The sequence below is a fragment of the Myodes glareolus genome, chromosome 11 (assembly GCF_982192425.1).
Source record: "Myodes glareolus chromosome 11, mMyoGla1.1, whole genome shotgun sequence".
Lineage (NCBI taxonomy): Eukaryota > Metazoa > Chordata > Mammalia > Rodentia > Cricetidae > Myodes > Myodes glareolus.
The window spans coordinates 50,233,095-50,253,439 of NC_142036.1; the positions used below are offsets into that span (position 1 = coordinate 50,233,095).

Genomic DNA, 20,345 nt, shown 5'->3' on the forward strand with positions numbered 1-20,345 from the left:
GCCTTTGTCTGCTCTCCCTTGCAGCCTCCAAAAGAACGTACGCTGCTGTCTCCAGGTCCATTCCTCACTCGCTTCCAACCGGCCCCACAGCTGTCTGTCCTCACCAGTGCATCGACACTGCCCTTATCCAAGTCGCCTGGAGTCAAGGATGTCAGCGCTCACTACTCACTAAAACCAATGGCTGCTATTCAGCCTTCATCTTGCCAGGACCACCTAGCAACCTCCAATACAGGAAGCGGCTATCTCCTACCCTCAGGGCCTACACTTCTGTTTTCCTCCTCCATCACTGGCCAGACAACCTGTCTATCTCTCGGTTCCTACCTAAGGCCTTGGGAAATCCTCTCAGACCCATCTTCAAAACACACTCTGGGGCTGGGGAGGTAGCTGAGTCAGTAAAGTGTTTGCCTTGCAAGCATAAGGACCCTGACTTTGACAGGCATGGTCCTACATGCTTTTAAACCCAGAGCTGAGGAGGCAGAGACTCCCTGAGGTTAATTGGCAGTCAGTAAGAGACTGTTTGGGGGGGGGGAGAATTGTCTGCATTCTGCCAATCATATTTTAATAAAACGCTGATTGGCCAGGCAGGCAGTATAGGCGGGAAAGCCAGACAGGAAGTAGGGGTGGAGCAAAGAGACTGGGAGTATTCTGGGAAGCAGGAAGCTTCCAGTTCTGCCCAGACCACCGGAGAGGAAACATGTAAGCTGCCCAGCTGGAAAAGGTACTGAGCCATTATGGCTAACATAGATAATGATAATGGATTAATATAAGTTACAAGGACTAATAAGTAGCCTGACATAATGGGCCAATCAGCTTTATAACTTATAGAGTTCTCTGTGTGATTGATTTTCTCTTTGGAACTTGCCAGCTGTGGGGTACCAGGCAGGATAGAAACCCCAACAAGCCGGCCCACATGTTACGGGGGGGGGGGGTGTGCATGAAGAAGGTGTACTCGCACATACATGAACACACACATTCATGCACATACATTCTGGTTATGTCTACTTTTTATTATCCCAATTACACTACCTTGGGCCAAGTCACCTTCACCTGGGCTACTGAGTCTTACAAGTGTGGCACCAACGTTAGGACCTTAAAATGTTTTAAATTAATAAGCATCTGGTTGAGAAACAGAAGAGGAGCTACCTGGGTAAGTAGAATTAGGCAGCGTAAGCATCTAGCAAGTACCATGACTGATTAGAGCTACGCTGAGCCCCGCTGTGTTTTGTGTGCCCCACCCCCACCCCACACAATTCTATTTTCCGTTTCTCTGCATTATAGGTTGAAGTTAGCTATGGCTCAATGACTTACACTTCATAGGGCGGTACAGGATTGTTAGTTAAGCTAAACTGGGTTCTGAACAGCCAACTGGATTTTTTCAGTGTTTCGAGAGTTAATGCTTTTTGGTTTTAATTTAATTGAGGCATTACAAGGGCCACAATTCCGTTACTAAGTCTCCTGGAATCTCTAAGATCCTCTGTCAGCGTTTTTCCTCTCCTATCTGTAGGTGATAAATAACTTTAACCAAGTGCTGCAAAAATGCACTTGAGGGCTAATTTTATCTCTCAACAGGGGGAAAAAAATACTAGAAAACAACTTTTATGATTCCAAGATCAAATTACATGTACACAATATACATTTGCCAAGCAGGAAGAGACTTGCCCTTCATAACTATAAAATAAGAGCTCAAAATAAAATTTAAAAATAAAAACAAACACACAAGCTAAACTACCTCTTCCAATCCTCAGGTACCAACAGAGAGTCTCCTATTTAGGAGATAATGTGTGAAAAGGGAACTGTGCAGGGAGTTGTTACCACATCCAGGAGGATGCTGCAGGACTCCAAGGAAGTTGCAGGGATGGAGAGAGAAGAGGATGTGCATGAAATTGCCCTAGCAGTGGGTGGGCTGTGGCCAGAGTTTAAGGTTCAGCAAGAGCATCCTCGGCCTCCGGAGTTTTAGTGCTGTGGGCACATCTGTAAATCTCAGTCATCTGAGCTATACTCCAAAAAGAGGAGCTTTCATTCCGTGTTCATCTGACACTAAACAAAACAAGCCTTGAGACTGAGCCCTCTGGGGTCTCTGAGATTTCCCAGGCTCGAAAAGCAGCCACCAAAATCAGGGTCCTTATGAGATGGTTGAAATCGGAGCAGCTCGTCTAACTGGAAGCTGAGGTGAGCAATGACCCCTGACCGCAATGCACAAACTTGAATGAAGACAATCGACCTGTCCTAAAGAGAGCTGGTTATCACTGTCCCGATTTACTTCAACTCCAATAGAAACAGGGGGCTGGTAGAAAGAGGAGCGTCAGCAGCCGCCCCCCGCAGGAGCGCCCCTCTCCACAGAGAAGCGGTGCACAAAAGGAGCCTCCAGAAGGCTTGGAAGAGACTCTTTGAGGCTTTGTAAAACTTACGGTCCAGACAGAGAGCGACTCTTCAGTGGGGAAATCGGAGCTCTTTAAACACAATAAGGACCCTTTACTTAATGGCAAAGCCATCCCAGGCGCATAAAGCACCTCTGCAGATGTTCCGTGCCACAGATCCCTTAGCCCACACTTCACAGGTTTTCATCCTGCCTTGGCCCCGGATAGCACAGTTAATTCCACCGGCACTAGAGCCAAACAGCTTACCCTGCGCCAGGAGACGTAACCTTTTGTTCTTTTAGAGGCTGACCCATGGGGGAACAAATAATTAAGAGCCATGTGCTTACCGCAACTTAATAAAACCCTTCTTAGAATGGCATCTAGAGAATAGGACCTTTTAGCCAGCAGATGGCAGGTGTGGGGAGGGGAGGAGAACGGGAGGGAATAGCAGAATGACGTCTTACAAGGGTGAATTTCTGTGGAAACACGAAGAAACAGAAAACGTGGGCTTATTCTGGTTTTGGAGGTAAGCAGCGAGTGCAAGAGATACACTTACATGTTGCTTAACGTAAGCGTCCGTGGTTAGCGTTCCTCGAAAGTACTGGGCTGAATGAAAAGGGCGGCAAAGATTTTCTCTTGGTATCATTACCATGGAAATACATTTCACCCCACTGTTTGCTCTGATTCAGTCTAAGAGCTGGCAACAGCCTCCCCTTGGCTGGGAGGGAACTGAACCGAAAGCAAATTAGGTAAAACTTCAGGGCATAGATTTTAAGTTCGTTACGAGTTGGCTCATTACGAAGCTACCATGGTGACCGAGTGTCAGAAAGGTCCCAATGTCTTGCATAAATTCACCTGAGATGCTGACATCAGGAGTCCTCTCCCAGGAGCTCCAAAAGCAGCAGTCCAAGGCCAAAGAAACACACACCTTTCTCCTCAGCCAAGAGTCGTGAGGACTGAAGTATGACATCTCCTAGAGTAATCAACTGGACGGACGACACCAGCCCCAGATTCAGGACTTTGCTTTTCATTTTCCTCGTTAAAATCTGTCCATCATTCCCTAATTCCTTCCTGAGTAAGTTATAAGTTCCTAGGCTAACATTCTCCATTAGTAATATGCCTCTAAGCTACTTTTTCTATATATGCACACATATGTTGTAGGCTATGTGTGTGTGTATAGGTCAGAGGTTGGCATTAGGTGTCTCCCTCTATACTGATCTTGCAGAGGACCTGAGTTCGGTTCCCACCACCTACATCAGATAACTCATACCTGCCTGAAACTCCAGCTCCAGGGAGATCCAACACCTCTGGCCTGCACAGGCATCTGCAACTCATTTACACACACACACACACACACACACACACACACACACACACACACTTAAAATCTTTTTTAAAAGATCTGAAATCGCAAATGTTTCAAAAGCAAAAGTAGAAAATCATAGAAATTAAGCATCAAACTTAACCTTCAAAATCTCATGCTTTTTGAGACAGGGTCTCTCTGTTATGAAGCCATGGCTGTCCAGGAACTCACTATGTGGACCAAGCTGGCCTTGAACTTACAAGTGCTGGGATTAAAGGCTGACACGACGCCTGATCAAAATTCCTCCATTTTTTTCACTCAGTAATAACTGTGACCCTTCCTTGGTTGCCTCTAGACTGATATAGAAAGAACAGGAACTACAAGGGAAGAGCTTGTCTGGGCTGTGCTCTGTGTTCCCAGCTCCTGCAATAGCGCTGAGGAGGCAGGAGGAACTCAGTATCTACAGAATCACCTGGCGTGCAGGTCAAACTAACGCAGATAAGGGAGATTCCTTTTCTGACCCTGATCACTGAAAAGGCAAAGATTTAGGCACCGTCATAGATTTTTTTCCTCTCTCACTGTGATAAACACCATGACCAACAGCAACCTGGGGAGGAAACAGTTTACTTCATCCTACATTTCCAGGTCATTATAGTCCACAGAAGGAGGTCAAGGCAGGAAGTGAAGGCAAAAGCAAAGGAGAACCCACAGAAGAAGGCTGCTTCTTGGCTTGCCCCGTAGCATCTACTCAGCTAGCTTTCTTATACAAGCCTAGGCATGGCACTGGACCAGTGGGCTGGGTCCTCCTACATCTGTCTACAATCAGGAAAATGCCCCCCCCCCACACACACACATACACACACACAAATGCTCGCCGGCCAATCTGATCTAGGCAATTCCACACTCAAGACACCACAGATAACTCCGGGCTGTGCCCACTGAGTAGGAAAGGCACACTACTTAATGTAAAAAGGTAGCTGCTACACTGTAAGAAATGTCCCAGATTATAACCTTCCAAAAACAGGAAGGACAGGAAATACATATGCCCAACAAAAAGAACAGCACCGATGCTCAGCTGCCTTGGTGTTACTGAAGATGTTTGCTTCCGTGAGAAAGAACAAGTTGGTCGGAGGATGTAGCTCAGATGGCTGCGTTCTTGTCTAGTGTGCTCGAAGCCCCAGGACTACATCAGCTAGTTGTGGTACTGCGCACTTAAAACACCAGCACTTGGGAGGACGAGGCAGGAGGATCAGAAGTTCAAGGTTATCCTCAGCCACATATGGAGTTTGATGCCAACCTGGGATTCATGAGGCACTGTTTTGAAAAAAATAAAAATTTTATATATAAATATAGGAGCTGGAGAGATGGCTCAGCAGTTAGAGCACTGGCTGTTCTTCCAGAAGACCTGGGTTTAATTCCCAGAACCCACACAGCAGTTCACAACTGTCTGTACCTCCGGTTCTAGGGCATCTGACACCTTCCTACAGATACACATGCAGGCCAAACACCAAAGCACATAAATATATGTACACACACACACACACATATACATATATATATATATATAAATTTAAAAGCAAGTTATAAAACAGTGTGCTTACTCTATGAATAGCTGTATGAGGATATCAAAGGATATAACTTAACGCTGTTTCTCACTGTTCAAATTATGTCCTTCAGGCTACTGTAGCTACCTATGTACCTTGAGCTCACAGTTTCCCTCCTGCTCTGTGTAAAACCTGGAACACTAAATAAACATTTCTGTGTTTGTGCTTCCCCTTCCAGAGTTCTCCACGTTGAAGATACGCTCAAAACATTTCCTGATTGGTAGGCACAGTCAATAGGACGAGAATCAAGGAGCAAACTTGTCATTGTGTAAGAGAAAGGGTCTTTCTGCCAAGTTATCCCAGCCCTGTGTCTTTCCCAGGTCTTGTTTTAATATGCCCTAGGGGGTTTCTCCCTCTACCAAAATGCCTCAAGCAAAGCCATCCCTGGGGGCTGGAGAGATGGCTTAGTCAGCAGAGGGCTTGCTAGGCAAGCCTGAGGACCTGACCGCAGGACTCAGTTTCCACAGAAAGGAAAGCCAGGCATGGTGGTGCCCACCTGGGATTCCAGCACTGTGGACGCGAGCGGTGGAGACTGGGGGGTCCCTGGAGCTTGCTGGCCAGTGCAAGTCAAGTCTGATCAGTGAGCCCCAGGTCCCAGGGAAAGCTCTGTCTCCAAAACTTAGATCAGTAAGAAAAGAAAATAAGGTAGATGGCTCATGAAGCATGACACTAGAAGTTGACTTCCGCCCCACACTCTGGAGGCTGGGGCAGGGAGACTGCTGTGAGTTTGAAGTCAGCCTGAGCTCACAGTAGAAGCCCATCTCAAATAAATAGGTAGATAGGTAGGTAGGTAGATAGATAAGATAGATAGATAGATAGATAGATAGATAGATAGATAGATAGATAGATAGATAGATAGATAGATAAAAAAAATTTTAAGGAGCAAGACAAATAAAAACAAAAAAACACATTACTGAGAAAAAGCACCTTTTTGTGTTTTTCTTCCTAAATCCTTCAGAATACCAACTGTGGAGTTTTCCCCGTCAGATTCATCAGTTCTCCAAGTCAGGGTCCCAGTTAAGGGCTCAGTACTTCAAGAGTGTCTCTCCAGTTTGGTCAATAACAACTGAGAGTCTCCACCTTACCCATGCTTCTTGGCTTCAAACCAAGAAATTCCAAGATCCCTGCTTAGGTTCAGTTACTTGCTGTAATGATTCACTGAATTCTTGTACACATGCATATATATGTATATTTCTTCATGTCCTTGAACAGCCATGAGAAGAGGTGCAGAGTGAAGCCGGTGTATGCTCCTTTTCCCAGCATCCAAATGTACTCCCAGGCCAGAAGAGTTCAAACCTCCTCTCCAGGGACTTTTATGGCGGCTTCATGACATGGGCATAAGGTGACAATACGATCTCCAGCACATGACCAAAGATGGAATGGCATGGTCTCTCTGATAATCAACCTCGGTCCTCCACTTCATTAAAACAAAAGACGCAGGCTGGAGGAATGGTGCGTAGGGTTGTAATCAAGTCTGATGACCTGAGTTGGACCCCTAGGTCTCATGTGGTGGAAGAAAAGAATGAATTTGCCCAAGTTGTCCTTTATGCATGCACTGTGGCATGTGTGTGCACATGCAAGCACTAATTAAAAAAAAAAGTTAGGCAGTCATGGTGCATGCCTTTAATCCCAGCACTCAGGAGGCAGAAGCAAATATCTGTGAGTCTGAGGCCAGACTGGTCTACAGAGAGAGGACCAGAACAGCCAAGGCTGCACAGAGAAACCCCTATCTAGGAAATTCCAAGGGCTTTGAGAGCTCTGTGTCAGAAACAGGACCAAAAACCAAATATTAGAACACAAATGCCCCCGATAGTCTTAGAAAATCGCAAGGACCTTAGGAGCTCTGAGCCAAGAACCATGGCAGAGAGCAAGAGCGTATTTCTTATGAAGTCACGGGCGCGGGTTAATGAGGCCCAATAGCCATCCTTTAAAACAATATGCCCAGCTCACCCTTAGCTGGGATGCTCATGGGAAGCATAATCAAGTTTGAACAATGCATTGCAGCCATGTGCTCCAACAGACATCCCGAAGAATTACAACCTATCATCCAGCAGAGAGAGCATTGAAAGTCCAAATCTGCCACGCCTGCTGTTTCTCATGGAGATGGCAACAAACAGAAATAAACAAGGAAGCAAGTTAAGGGGATGAAAAGCACAGCACACACAACCCAAACAAGAAAACTCGAAAGCACTGGAAGGATAAACAGGAAAAGGCCTGGTGCTTCACTACAAAGTGGGAAAATAACCAGGGGAGGAGGGAGATGGGAAGCGTGAACACACTGCCTTGCAACCAGCGATAGGCAAGCCACCAAGAGAGGAAAATACTCCTTGGGCTGAGGTCTGCTTTACCACACCAGTAAGACAATCCGGGAAGTCAATGCTGACCCACATAACTCCTGAGCACCTGGGCAACCACTGGTCAACCTCACATTTCTGCTCCACAGAGCCCTCCCTCCCCACTTGGCCCCAGTCTGATTCATCCTTGCAGAAGAGCAGCCCTCGCCTGTGGAGCCCAGCATGCAGGAGGACTACATCAGGCTCTCTCCATAGGACCTCAGGATGTGATGACCTCATCAGCCTCCTGTCCAGCCTCGTTTGCCTCCTTCTAGTTCCTACCTCTTTCTCTACGCCCACCTTCAACCCCCTCCAACTCCCCTGCGCCGTTCCCCATAAGCTCTGGCAGGATGCCTGTATGGCCAGTCAGGTCTGCTCAGCATCTCTCCATATTCTTCACTCCAACCAGGAAATCAGGGCCCTGTGAAGTCTCTGATAACCGTCTACGGTGTTGTTCTAGCATGAAAGCAGTCACAGGCAACTTGGAAAAAAAAAATATGTGTCTTTATGTGACTGCGATCAAATCAAACTTTATTTATAAAGCCAGGCAGCCGGTCACATAGGCCAGTCGGTGCATCGTAGCTTCCTGACTTTAATCTAGGTCAGCAGAGTAAATCCTCCTGATGACCATGGAGGTATCACTGCCCCATTTAACTGACATCTAGAAAAGACATCTAGAGACCTGTCTGCCTCTTTCTCTTTTCATCCTTGGAAGGTGTGGCTTGCTCTTCAGATCAACATCAAAATACTTAATAGGGATTAGGAAATCTGTGAAATCCTATCCCATAATACTACTCCAGCCTCAGTCCAGACACTTCCGGCTTCCTTCCTTCAGGACCCTTGTGAAGACAAGCCTTAAGGTACCACATTCAGTCTTGGCCCCATGGCTCTACCTTGAAGGAAAGCAAAGGCAACCAAGTTTTTTTTTTTTTCTTGTCACAGAGTCAGGGGGTGTTTCCCGCTTGCTCACAAGCCAGTGCTCATCCCAATCGATAATCACTGCTGAGACTAAACCCCCAGTTTTGGAGCCACGCTATCTTCATTTGATCCTATATCTGCTATGACCCCATAGTTGTGCACATGGGGAGACAGAGGGAGGCAGGTCTCTGGATATCTTCTCCTCAGTAAAATGGGGCAGTGATACCTACTTCAGTCACTAGCAGGATTTACTAGTGACCTAGAGTCAGGAAATTACAGTGTCCTGGCCTTATGTGACCTGCTGCCTGACTTTATAAATAAAACTTTATTTGATTGCAGACATGTTCATCTTTTTTCAAGTTGCCTGTAGCTGCATTCATGCTAAAACAATACCATAGATAGCTATCAGAGACTTCATGGTATTTAAAGATTAAAATATTGACATCTGTCCCTTTGCAGGGCAGTTTATGAGTTCCTGGTATAAACAGTGACTAGTCTATGCAAGTAAATATTAGTGACTATATGGGAAACCTAAGCGACAGAAACCAGTCACGAAAATATCACAAACTGGACAATTCATTTACATGACGAGCCCAAATAGGGAAGTTGATGAGGCGTAGGGTGATGGAAACGGAGGTGAGGCAGCTAAAATAAGTGGTGCTTTCTCCAGGTGACAGAACAAGATGTAAAAATCAGAGGTGGTGGTGGTCAACATAACTCTACGAATATCTAGGTCAACATTTCTAACAGGTGGTATGTAAATTTTTATTTTTAACTTTTTTTTGTGGTTAGTGACAGATCAGAGTCTCAATGTATAGCTCTGACTGGCCTGTAACTCCCTATATAGACCAGGCTGAACTTGAACTCACCCAGAGACCTGCCTGTCTCTGTCTCCCCAGTGCTGGGATTAAAGGCATTTGCCACCATACTCAATGTAGGGGAGTTAACCAAGACCCTTGTACAGGCTAGGTGAGTGCTCCTCCAGCCCAAGAATTTTATGTCAGAATAAATCTGAATAAAGGTTTAAGAGCTTGTGTTATCTGTTTAGGTATTTGCACCCCCTCATTTGCCCCTTTTGGTTTCCCTTTCTGCTTGGTTTTTATTTGGCTTTATGTACTGATATTTTGCCTGCCTGTATCTCTGTGCACTGTATGCGTGGCTAGTGCCCTCCAGAAGCCAGAGTGGGCACCGGAGTCCTCAGAACTGGAGTTACAGAAAATTGCGAGGTGACATGTGGCTTCCAGGAATCAAACCCAGGTCCTCTGGAAGAGTAGCCAGTGCTCTTAACCACTGAGCCATCTCTCCAGCCCCATGATTTTGCCTCCTGTCTCACCTGGATCACAAAGTGCTTTTCATGACATAAAAATTCAAATAGTGTGTTAATGAAGCAGTTCAGTGGCTAAGGGCAAGGGGCTTAGCTACTATTTTTCCACAACAGACACAGAGATTTCAGTACTGAGTCTGATAGGAAATTAGACAGCCCGTGGTTGCTACTTTGTGGGCCGCCTTTGTATGTGACACTAACAAGCTCGTGCTGACACAGAAGTGAGCCACACCCTTGTGTAAACACCTGAGATTTTGCACTAAGCCCTTTTCCACCCTCCCTGGAACATAGCTGCTGGCTCTCTGAGTGAGCAACCGATCCCACAGCACTGACACAAGGCTAAGAGTCTGACAGAACTGAGCAGTTCTGGTGAACATCAATGGACTAAGCCGACAACTTTTTTTGTAACCAAAAGACTATTTGTGATACACATATCTGATTCTTTACTGCCGCCTCTTATCTACATCTTATCAAATAAAACTGGAACCAGCTCTTGTGGACGCCAAAGCCAAAGCGTGTGAGCCTGAACTTCCCCGGGGCCCAGTCCGCACACGGCCAAGCTGATGTCCAAATTCCAAAGACCCAAGCTGCCCCAAGCCACCTGATTACAGGCAGGTTTCTCACTCCGGAGTTGTCGCATGTCTCAGGATGCAAGAGTACGTTTCTGGGTTCTGGCTCCCAGAAACTCTAATACAGGGCTACAAACACCTCACTTTGGGGACTATCTCTCTAAACCTATGTGGACAATTTCACACGTATGGTTCATTATTGAGACAACAGGAAAGGACAGGAAGAGCCGACAAAAACAGTGTGCAATAATCCGCAGGGTTATTAACCTAATGTATATGACTCTGCCATCCCTCGTGGCGATCTGAACACACACCGGGAGAGCCTACAAAGGCTTGTCATGGGGCCCGTCATGTCTAGGGAAGAACTCAAGATGAGAACCATGACAGCATTCTCCAAATTCTGCACATCTGGGAAGGAGATAAAGACGAGGACTGAGGTCGTCAGAAGACGAAGGTCTTTTATTCATTTATCCACTGAAGATTTATTAAAAGTCTCTCTATGCCTTTGAGAGCCTAGCCCAGATTTCACATCTCTTAAAAGAGAACTTTAAATCCATATGTGTCTGATATATATATATATATATATATATGGATAGATAGATAGATAGATAGATAGATAGATAGATAGATAGATAGAGGTATCCTCATGTACCCCAGGCTAGCCTTGAACTTGCTATGTAACTGAGGAACTTCTGATCCCCCTGATTCTACCTTCTAAGTGCTAGGATTACAGATTTATACCATGCCCAGTTTCTGCAGTGCTGGGAATAGAACCTTAGGCTTCATGCACTGTCGGCAAGCATTCTACCGGCTGAGCTACACTCCCAGCCCCAAGCCCAGACTTCTTTAATGCATTGCCTTGTCCTAGCCTCCTTACTAGGCTCACTCATCTACTCTCAGAGTTGGTAAAGCCACAGCCCGTCCATTTAATGATCACCAGGCCACCTGTAATGTCCCTGCTGCTAAATCCAAAGAATCCTTCTCAGCACTCACTAGAAATAGGAAAGCACACGGCCCTGATTTCACGCCCTATCCCTTCTTGGACCCACAGTCCTCGGGGTCGGCCTTCCCAGGAGACCTTCCTCTGACTCACTTCAGGCCTAGCTTACTTCTTCTGTCTGTCATAGACTACCTGGACCCTTTTTTTTCCTAAATAGTCTCACCTACTCCAATGGTAGAAACTGCCTTTATAGATTCACGGCCCTCAAGTCGATACCCTCAGCTAAGTGGCTGTCACTCGAAGCCTCCTGCATGTCTAGCTGATTGCTATCTGGGTAGTTCTAGCTAGCTGTTCACAGACACCTCCAGCTCAACATTCCCAGGACTGACTCATGTCTAGCCAACTCCCTTCCTCCCCTGCACTGCTGCCAGTGAACTCTCCCACCATCCATTCAACTGCCCAAGGACAACCCTGGAAGTCAGCGTCTTCTTCCCCACTCTTTTCTCCCTTCCTCTCAGTCAGTGACAAATTCCTGGCGCCTGTTAGGAGCCTCCTGAACACCCCTTCCTCTCCATTGAGCTATCACCTCCGCAGCAGGTCACTATCATTTCTTAGCAGGATCACCATGACATTCTTTAGTCTGTCTTCTTCTCTGCCTCCACACTGGTTCCCAGGAAGACACCCCACAAGGTAGCCTGGGGTGGGGGTGGGGATCACAAAACTAGTTCTGTTAATGCATCTACCCAAACAGTCAATTGCTCCCTTTGAACTTGGAAAACATCCCACACCTCCATGTGTTCGCAGCCAGTGAGAGCGTCACCCCTCCACGTCTCCTCCACACTGATCCTCAGCCCACTGGCCACCCACTTCCGTGACACACCAATGAGTATACATTTACATACTCATTACATACATACTCATTACATACGCCATTTACAAATACACTGTGAACCTCAGCTCCCATGCTCAATGGCAAGCATTTCCATTGGCAACATGTGGTTTCCTTTTACTAAAATTCTCCCGAATGGTTTAGGAAAACAGAAACAGAGAAATCACAGTTACCAATGGTAGAAGCAGATGAGGAAAACTGTTAGACACTTTTTTTTTAATCTTTGCATTTCAGACCATCAAATCACACACTTGACCCATCAAGCACATGTAAATTAATATGCTGTATTAGCTCTTAATTTCCCATTTTTGTGATGGCAGCTTGAGTTTAATTTTTTCCTTACTCCTTGCTCTAAGCTCTGAATATTTACAGCCCGGCCACACACAAACACACACACACACACACACACACACACACGCTCAGAAAACCTTGCATCTCTCATGGGGCTAATTAAAATGGCTTTTTATTTCTATAAGCAATGAATGAGATCTTTGTTAACCCACTTTAATAAGATTCTAAATGACCCTGGATTTATCTTGCCCTAGTTTTCAAATGTAACTGACCCAGAATAATGCAAGCTTATCTCCGCACTCTTTGAGAAAGCAGAACCAAAGTTCCCAGAAGCCAAAGCTATGCATGAACCTAAGGGGGCAGGGATATTTTTCTTAAAAACACTATTATGCAAACATTACCAGAGTTCTTGGTTTTATTTTTCACGTATTCAGAATGTTTTTAAGATCATAAACCTTCGTGACGCCAAAGCAAACAACATTCCAAACAAGCATTAAAAAAAGGATAGTATGGAACTTTCTGGAAGTCGGCTGTTGTTACAATACAAAACTAACAGTCGGCTAGGAACTCTAGCTTAATTGTTTCCCTGGATAGAACAATGATCCAACCAGCAAAAAGCAGACCCACGAGATTATAGAGAGTAACAGAGCAGTATGAAGCAGTCAGCAAAGCAAACTGGTACCTGCGAACACCTGTCTTCTGTTCCTCTTTGCTCCGCATGCCCGCCAAGTGCTCTCTTGCAAAGCAAGGGAAATTCTCCCCAGAACTTCCCACCGATCCTGTTTCTCTTCCCAGACATTGGGCGGGCGTTCACTCTCACAGCCCTGAGGTAGAGCAGATTTTCTCCCAGAAACACAGCACGCATCCCGTCCCCGTCCCCCATTCCCCCCCCCCCACTTGCCTCATGCCGCGCGTCACCCACGCTTTCATCCTATTTGGCACCATGCACGTGGAACAACTCTATCTATCGAGGGCATTAGGGGCCTTTGTTTTTGTTAGAGGGAGTCTGGTTTTTAGGGGTTTTTTTTTTAAATTGCACTTATTTATTTGTGCATGTGCACATGACACAAGGCGTGCGTGGAGGTCGGAGAACAACTTGCAGGAGTGGGTTCTCTCCTTCTCCCAGGAGCCAAAATCAGGTCATCAGGCTTGGTGATTAGCACCCTTACCTAAGCCATCTCGGTGGCTTTAGACCTTAGTTTTGAATATACTGGAATGACCACTCAGTTTTTCATTTTACATTGTTTACTGGAGGCGTTGCAAATTCCAGAACTTCACTGTAATGACAATATGAGAACAGCCTATGCATGGGGTCTGTCAAACACTCACAAGACTCAGATTACTGAACCAAGAGACGTCCAAGGCCAAGAATGATCTTGAATTTCTGTCTCCACTTCCATGTGCTAAAACCACAGGAGTGTACCACGTGTACAGTTTCCGTGGTACTAGGGCTCCATTCCAGGGCTTCATTTATGCCATGCAGGTCCTATCCCAGCTGAACTATATCCCAGACCCAATCTGACTTTTTTTTTCAATAATGGAAGGAATATAACTCAGTCCGTAATCAATATTTTACAAACTAGATTTTAACCCTTTTTGAAACATCAAAAGATAACCCAGACATTCCTGGTCCTACTTTCCATTTGTATGATAGACACCAAAATTAAGACGGTGACCCTGGACAGCTAAACACCTACCAAACTTATCCTAAGAATGATTACCTTTGCGTGCCTGTCATGGAAGCCAGATGTCTGCAGGCAGAAAGACACCAGATGCCACGATCCACAAAGGTGTTCAGCCCATTTCTGTCTATGCCTTCAATGCCTAGCCTCTGCACATGGCTGGCTCTTGACAGCTACCAAGTGAAAATTAAATACCACAGGGCTGGGCTGGCAAGATAGCTCAGTGGGTAAAGGTGCCAGCCACTGACCCTGACAACCTGAGTTTGATTTCCAGGACCCACAGGGTGTAAAGAGAGAACTAACTCCCAAAGACTGGCCTTTGGCTTTTGCGTGGGCCAGACATATGCATGCGCACACATACAGGAAATGAATGAATGACTATAAGTAATTTTGAAAAAATAGCCACTCCATCTCATTATCATACTTTACAACCTCTCCCACTAAACACAAATTACTAATTTCTCCTCTGGTATGAAAAAGAAACCCAGTTTATGTTTTTGGTTTTGTGGTAAGTCTTGCTATGCAGCCCAGGTTGGTTTTGAACTCTTGATGTGCCTATTCTGTTTCAATACTTATTCCTACCTAGTCATAATTATGTTATCTTAACTTGGATAAATATTAATATTACTAAAAGTAAGAAATACATGAAAGCAGCCACACAGTGGTGGTGCACACCTTCGATCCCAGCACTTAGGAAGCAGAGGCAGGCAGATCTCTGAGAGTCCGAGGCCTGCCTGGTCTAGACAGGGAGTTCTAGCACAGTCAGGGCTACACAAGGAAACTCTGTGAGGGGCGGGGAGAAGAAAAAGGCAGACCAGACAGACAGACCGACCGACATAGAAAACCTCTCTCCAGAAGAATACTCGGTCAGTGATGAACCCCTTTAAATGGAGTAATAATCTGGAAGCAAAGATCAAATTTCTCTGCCTCGTCCTAGAGCGACCCTGGAGTAGAGGTTTTTAATCTTTCATAATATGCCGTCTAGATGATAACAGTGCTAAATAAAACATACAAACATTGAGATGGCAAACTAACTGGGCTGATGTGTGTTCACCCAGGTCCATGGTGGCAGCTGAACATGCAGCAGTACCAGGCTGGGCCACATGATCGTTAATTTCTCTCATAGTGGATGAAGTAACAGAATACGGTCCCTTCCTAGATCTCTGACTAATTAAGAACATTCTGGGGTTAGATACTATTATTTTTAAAGCACTGAACTACTCTATTTATTTGTGAAAACAAAATGATGCTATAGTGTCCTTTCGGGGTCTGTGTGTTACATCTGCTAGGTCGTGAAATAATTTAACAGTTTCAGAAAAGAACATGGGAAGTATTCAAAACAGGTCAACCTTGCCTCCAACTCCCTTCGGAATTTATCAAGAGAGGCTAGGCGGGTGATACAGTGGTGGGGCGAGTGCTTTGCATGAGCAAAGGGTTTGGGATTAACCTAGCACCTTAACCAAAAGAATTCTCATGATTCAGCCAGCCTGGGCAACCAGTATCCCTCACACTGTAAAGTCAGTGCCTCATGTCTGTGTCCACCATTCTATCATGTCCCTAGACATTTGAATACCTCAAAGTTGTTCCCTTTGCAAGACAGACAGAGCAAACTGTGTCTCAAGCTACACACAATAGCACGCACCTTTAATGCTAGCACTGAAAGGCAGAGACAAGAGGATCTCTGTGAATTCAAGGCCCTGTTCGACATGGCAAGTTCTAGGCCAGCCAGGCCTGCATAACATGACTTGTCAAAACAAAATATAAAAGAAAACTCTGAAAATTTCTCAAAAATCAAGTCAAACTCCTGTAATCCCAGTATTCCCAAACCAAAGTCAAAAGGATGGCCCACAAGTTTGAGACCAGCCTGTTCTATGCGGTGAGTTCCAGGTCAGCCTGGGCTACACAGTGAGACACTAGAGGGAGGGAAGGGGAAAGGGAGGATGAAGGAAAGGGGAGAAGGAGAAGGAAGGGAGAGGAGGAAGAAGGGAAAGAATGGAAAAGGGAAAAGACAGGAAGGGAGGGGAATAAAGGAGGAAGGAGGGTAAGGGGAGAAAGGAGGGAGAGAGGAGAGTAGGAAAGGATGAATGGATGAAGAAAAGGCGAAAGGGAGGGAGGAAGGGAAGGAGGAGAGGGGGGAGGGAGAAAGGGTGTGTGGGAGGCAGGCTGTCAGGTTCTCCCTGCTTGCTGCTTTGTTCTATGAGTTACCACATTCCTGTACAGATTTCTGCACCAAGGCATGACCAAAATCTCCTCACCTTAAATGAGGATTTGTCTGTTTTCTAATAAAATAGACGCTGCAGCCTAATCAGGTCATTCTACTGATTATTCTGTCTCTATCGCCTCTGAGACAGGTTCTGAATGAATAGGAAAGAAAACGCACTTCCTTGTGAACAGAACCCTGCGCCCCCACGTTACAGAGGGTCTCCTTCCTTTTAACTGTAAAGTACTAGCAAGCACTTGAAAATCTAAGAGAATACAAGGCCGTTTACGTCAGAAATGAAACCAAATGTTTTTTTAAAATTAATTATTAGTAGTAAATAAAAATATTATTGTTGTTGTATTGTGTACATGAGCCATGACATGCCTACAGAGGTCAAAGGACAACTTTGCGGAGTTAGTTCTCCCCTTCCAGCTCAACCTGGATGCCAGGGATCAAGCTCAGGTCACCAGGCTTGCTCTGCAATTACCTTTAACCACTGTGCCCTCCTGCTGGCCACTAAAGTACTTTTAAGGCTTTTATTAATGGCCTTCAGCTAAGTTGAACTTTATGAAAACAATTTTGTCTACCTTTTTGCTGCCCAAACAGGTAATAATCCTACAGTGATATCAAAATTATCTTCACAACTCAATACATGCAAGCTCCTTTCTTCCCTGTCCTGCTCTCCCTTCATCTGTGTCACTTTGGGCTGGAAGAACCATCATAAACATGCAAACAACATGGAGCCAGCCTTGGGGCATAGAGTCATTCCATGTGTTGGCTTCACCCTGCATAGAATGGAAAGTCTAGGCACTGTGCATGTATGCTGAGTGTCCCTGGCTAACGTGAACTCATCCTGCCCAGGGCCGAGTTGATGAAGCCATGATGTCATTCTGCTTCTCCTACCCATGAAGCAAAGCGTCAACACCACAACCCTCTACATCCATCACGCAAGTGAATGATCCAGACAACACAGGCATCACTTCTCCTTGCTACCTAGCCCATCCTCAGCTCCTATTGAAAAGTAAACCAAGCACTTCAAAGCACATTATACAAAATCACACACTTCTGGGTAATTTGTTAAGTTATTTTAGGCAACCTAGGAACCTGAAATCCGCTATCCACATTCTAGTGCTGTGGACGGAACAGAGTTAAGTCTCCAGTTTAAAACCAGCCAGAGAAAAACCATGAGCGGAATTCCCTCGTTTAGTTTGTTCTTCAGCATGCCACAGGGGTGCAGTGCAAAAGCCAGCTGCAAGGCACAACTCAGCTGCTCGCCAGCTGCGGGATTCCAGTGACATCGTCCCAAGCTACAGCATCTCTGTTCACCAGCGATGCAAAGATGTACCTTACAGTGAGGTGGGGAGGACCAAGTGGCATTGTATAAAGAGTACTGGCAAAAAAAAAAAAAAAAAAAAAAAAAGGCACTAGTAAGCTGGAGGCGCTACGCAGAACTCAGGAAGCCCATTCTGTGGCAAGGAAGTGTTAGTAAGTATAATAATCACAATTCTACAAGGTCTCAAAGAGATAAAGGGGGGGGTCGAAGAGGAGGAAGGGCGGGGGCGGAGAAGGCCGAGGCCAGCTGGCCTTGGGATGGATAAGCTGAACTTCTCCCAGCCTAGAGGGAGCAGCCTACACAGAGACCACGGGAGGGAGGACTATGGCTCCTTAGACGGATGCGGAGTGAGTTACGAGGAACATGTGGGGACGTGGTGGGAGATGAGGGTGAGAAAATGGCACCAGGGTAGAGAGAACCTACGGGCCTCACCACGACTCATCTACATGAGACGGGAAGCCACTGAAGGCAAACAGCAAACAAAAACCAGGACGCACATTTCTGGTTTACTATTTTTTTGTCTTATATACTAGAGCTGTGCTGTACAAACATTTTACTCAGGAAAACTTATTAGAAACAAATAAAAAGAAGTTGTATTTATTGAGTCCCTCTTGAGTGGCAGGCACCTGCTAAAAGTCCTTCGTGTCACGTGACCCTCCATCTTCAACACAGCTGCAGCTAAATCTGTATTACACAGATGAGGGGCTAATGGTCAAAAGACACACTCTCTCAGCTAAATTCAATGACTATAAAGGATCAGAGCCAGCGTGAGAAACACGAGAACAGGCAACTTTTTGCAGCCAGTGTCAACAAGAACACTGATCTTTTTCATTTAAATAAAAATTGGATTTCAGTCACTTTTGATTATATTATTCAAAAGTACAAAATGAAAGATTTTTAATTTTTATCTCAAAGACTACCTCCCAACAAATAATTATTTCTTACTCAATACAAATTAAAATTTTTCTCTTTTTTTTGTTTTGGATTTTATTTGGAATAGGGTCTAGCTAAGTAGTCCATGCTAGCCCATAATCTTCCAGCTTCTGCTTCCTGGGTACCAACTTTACTGGTGTGTGCCACCATAACCAGAAAACAATATTTATTTTTTTAAAAAAACCTGCTGCATAGAGATATAGTCTATTCCAATAGATATGTATTTACATCTGTACCCCAAAGATAAGAAGCTAATTATTGAAAGTAGATTCAAAGAGAAATATTTGAGCCAGGCATGAGAGCACATGCCTCCCAGTACTCAAGAGGAAAAGGTTGGAAGAACAAAAGTTGGAGGCTACTAGCCTGGGCTACATAACAAGACCTTGTCTCCAAAAATAAAATAAATTTAAAACAAAGGTATCAGAAAGTCATTTTAGAATATTTGCCAAAAAAAATGACTCAAAATCTGTCATTTTTATGGAGCATCTTAATTGGTGCATTATATTGCCCATAACTTTAAGGTCATTTTTAAAAGGAGTTTCATAGATGTTTTCAAATATTTGCCATAACCTCACTTCTATACTAGCTTGCTACAACGCCAAGATTTAAGAACAAAGATGGAAAGTTCACTAGCTAATGAAGTTTTGAAGGGGCAACGGAAATACCGCTAAGTGCAACAGGAAGTACTTTCCAGAAGGCTAGCTGTGGACGCACACGTGAGATTCCTATCACTGAAATCTCACCCACCAATAACATCAAGACTGTTCCTGCCTATTAGGACAAAATACAGATGCATGTGTCGAAGCTTCTGTGTGTGTGTGTGACACAAAAAAAGTGGAAACAATGCCAAGCAAACTATGGTTAGCTTTTAAATTCAGACGCAAATAAATATACATATATATAGAAGAAACCAAAGGTAACCGATTCCTTCCAGAATTCCTTGAAAGCAGAGAGCTGAGCTTAAAGGACAGTCTAATCCTGCTTTCTAGGCCTCTTCAGTTAGTTTTCAAAACCACAGGAGGCGGAGAAACCAACAGGGCCCAGAATTAGAGGCAGGTAAATTTCCCACTTCCTTCCAACTCTGAATTTACCTTGCAATGAAAAGTGAAGATCGTCAATGCCCAAGGACACTTGTCCGTCTTCCGTGGGAAGTGCGGAGCTCGTGGCCATTCTTTGACTCGGTGGAGATTAGACCACGTCCATCTCTGTTAAAGGGAACTGAAAGTAGAAAGGATAAAAGGTTCATTAATAACTCTGCAGCTCCACAAGTCTGGTAAACACACAGCCAAAGCCAATCTGCCTCTCAAGGAGCGAGGGCTCTCGGGGAGGGTTTCCTTAGTACACGGACAGAGTAGCCACACCTTCTTTTTGAATCATCACCAGGACTGTGCCCTGTGACCTGTTCAGGCGCTCTGGAGCTGCTGGCAGAATGCCAAAAGAACTAGCCTTGTTGGTTCTGTACAAGATGTGGAAAGGAAGCTATGCCCTTCAAATCCAGAAACACCCAGCAATGTGGCTGGAGAGAGGAAAGTCAACATCCACTGCTATCTTTGGCCTTCAGCTCACAAGGGTTTCTCTTTAAAACTTCTGGACTCCCTCGGTTCCTTCTGCATGCCATAAATGTTGCTGCTTACTGGAAACAGTAAGAGCTGAGCCTGCACAGCCGGCA

At 45.2% G+C, this 20,345-nt stretch overlaps 1 protein-coding gene across 3 annotated transcripts in view; it reads right to left on the minus strand.

The window, feature by feature from the left end:
* The window catches only part of Syne2 (spectrin repeat containing nuclear envelope protein 2), a 296,837-nt gene that overhangs the window by 237,238 nt on the left and 39,254 nt on the right, over positions 1-20,345 (minus strand). For all 3 annotated transcript variants that reach the window (XM_087911749.1, XM_087911748.1, XM_087911747.1), the window contains exon 2: positions 19,768-19,894. In XM_087911749.1, the coding sequence (XP_087767875.1) occupies positions 19,768-19,846 (79 nt within the window). In that variant the 5' untranslated portion in view covers positions 19,847-19,894. The remainder of the gene's footprint in view (positions 1-19,767; positions 19,895-20,345) is intronic.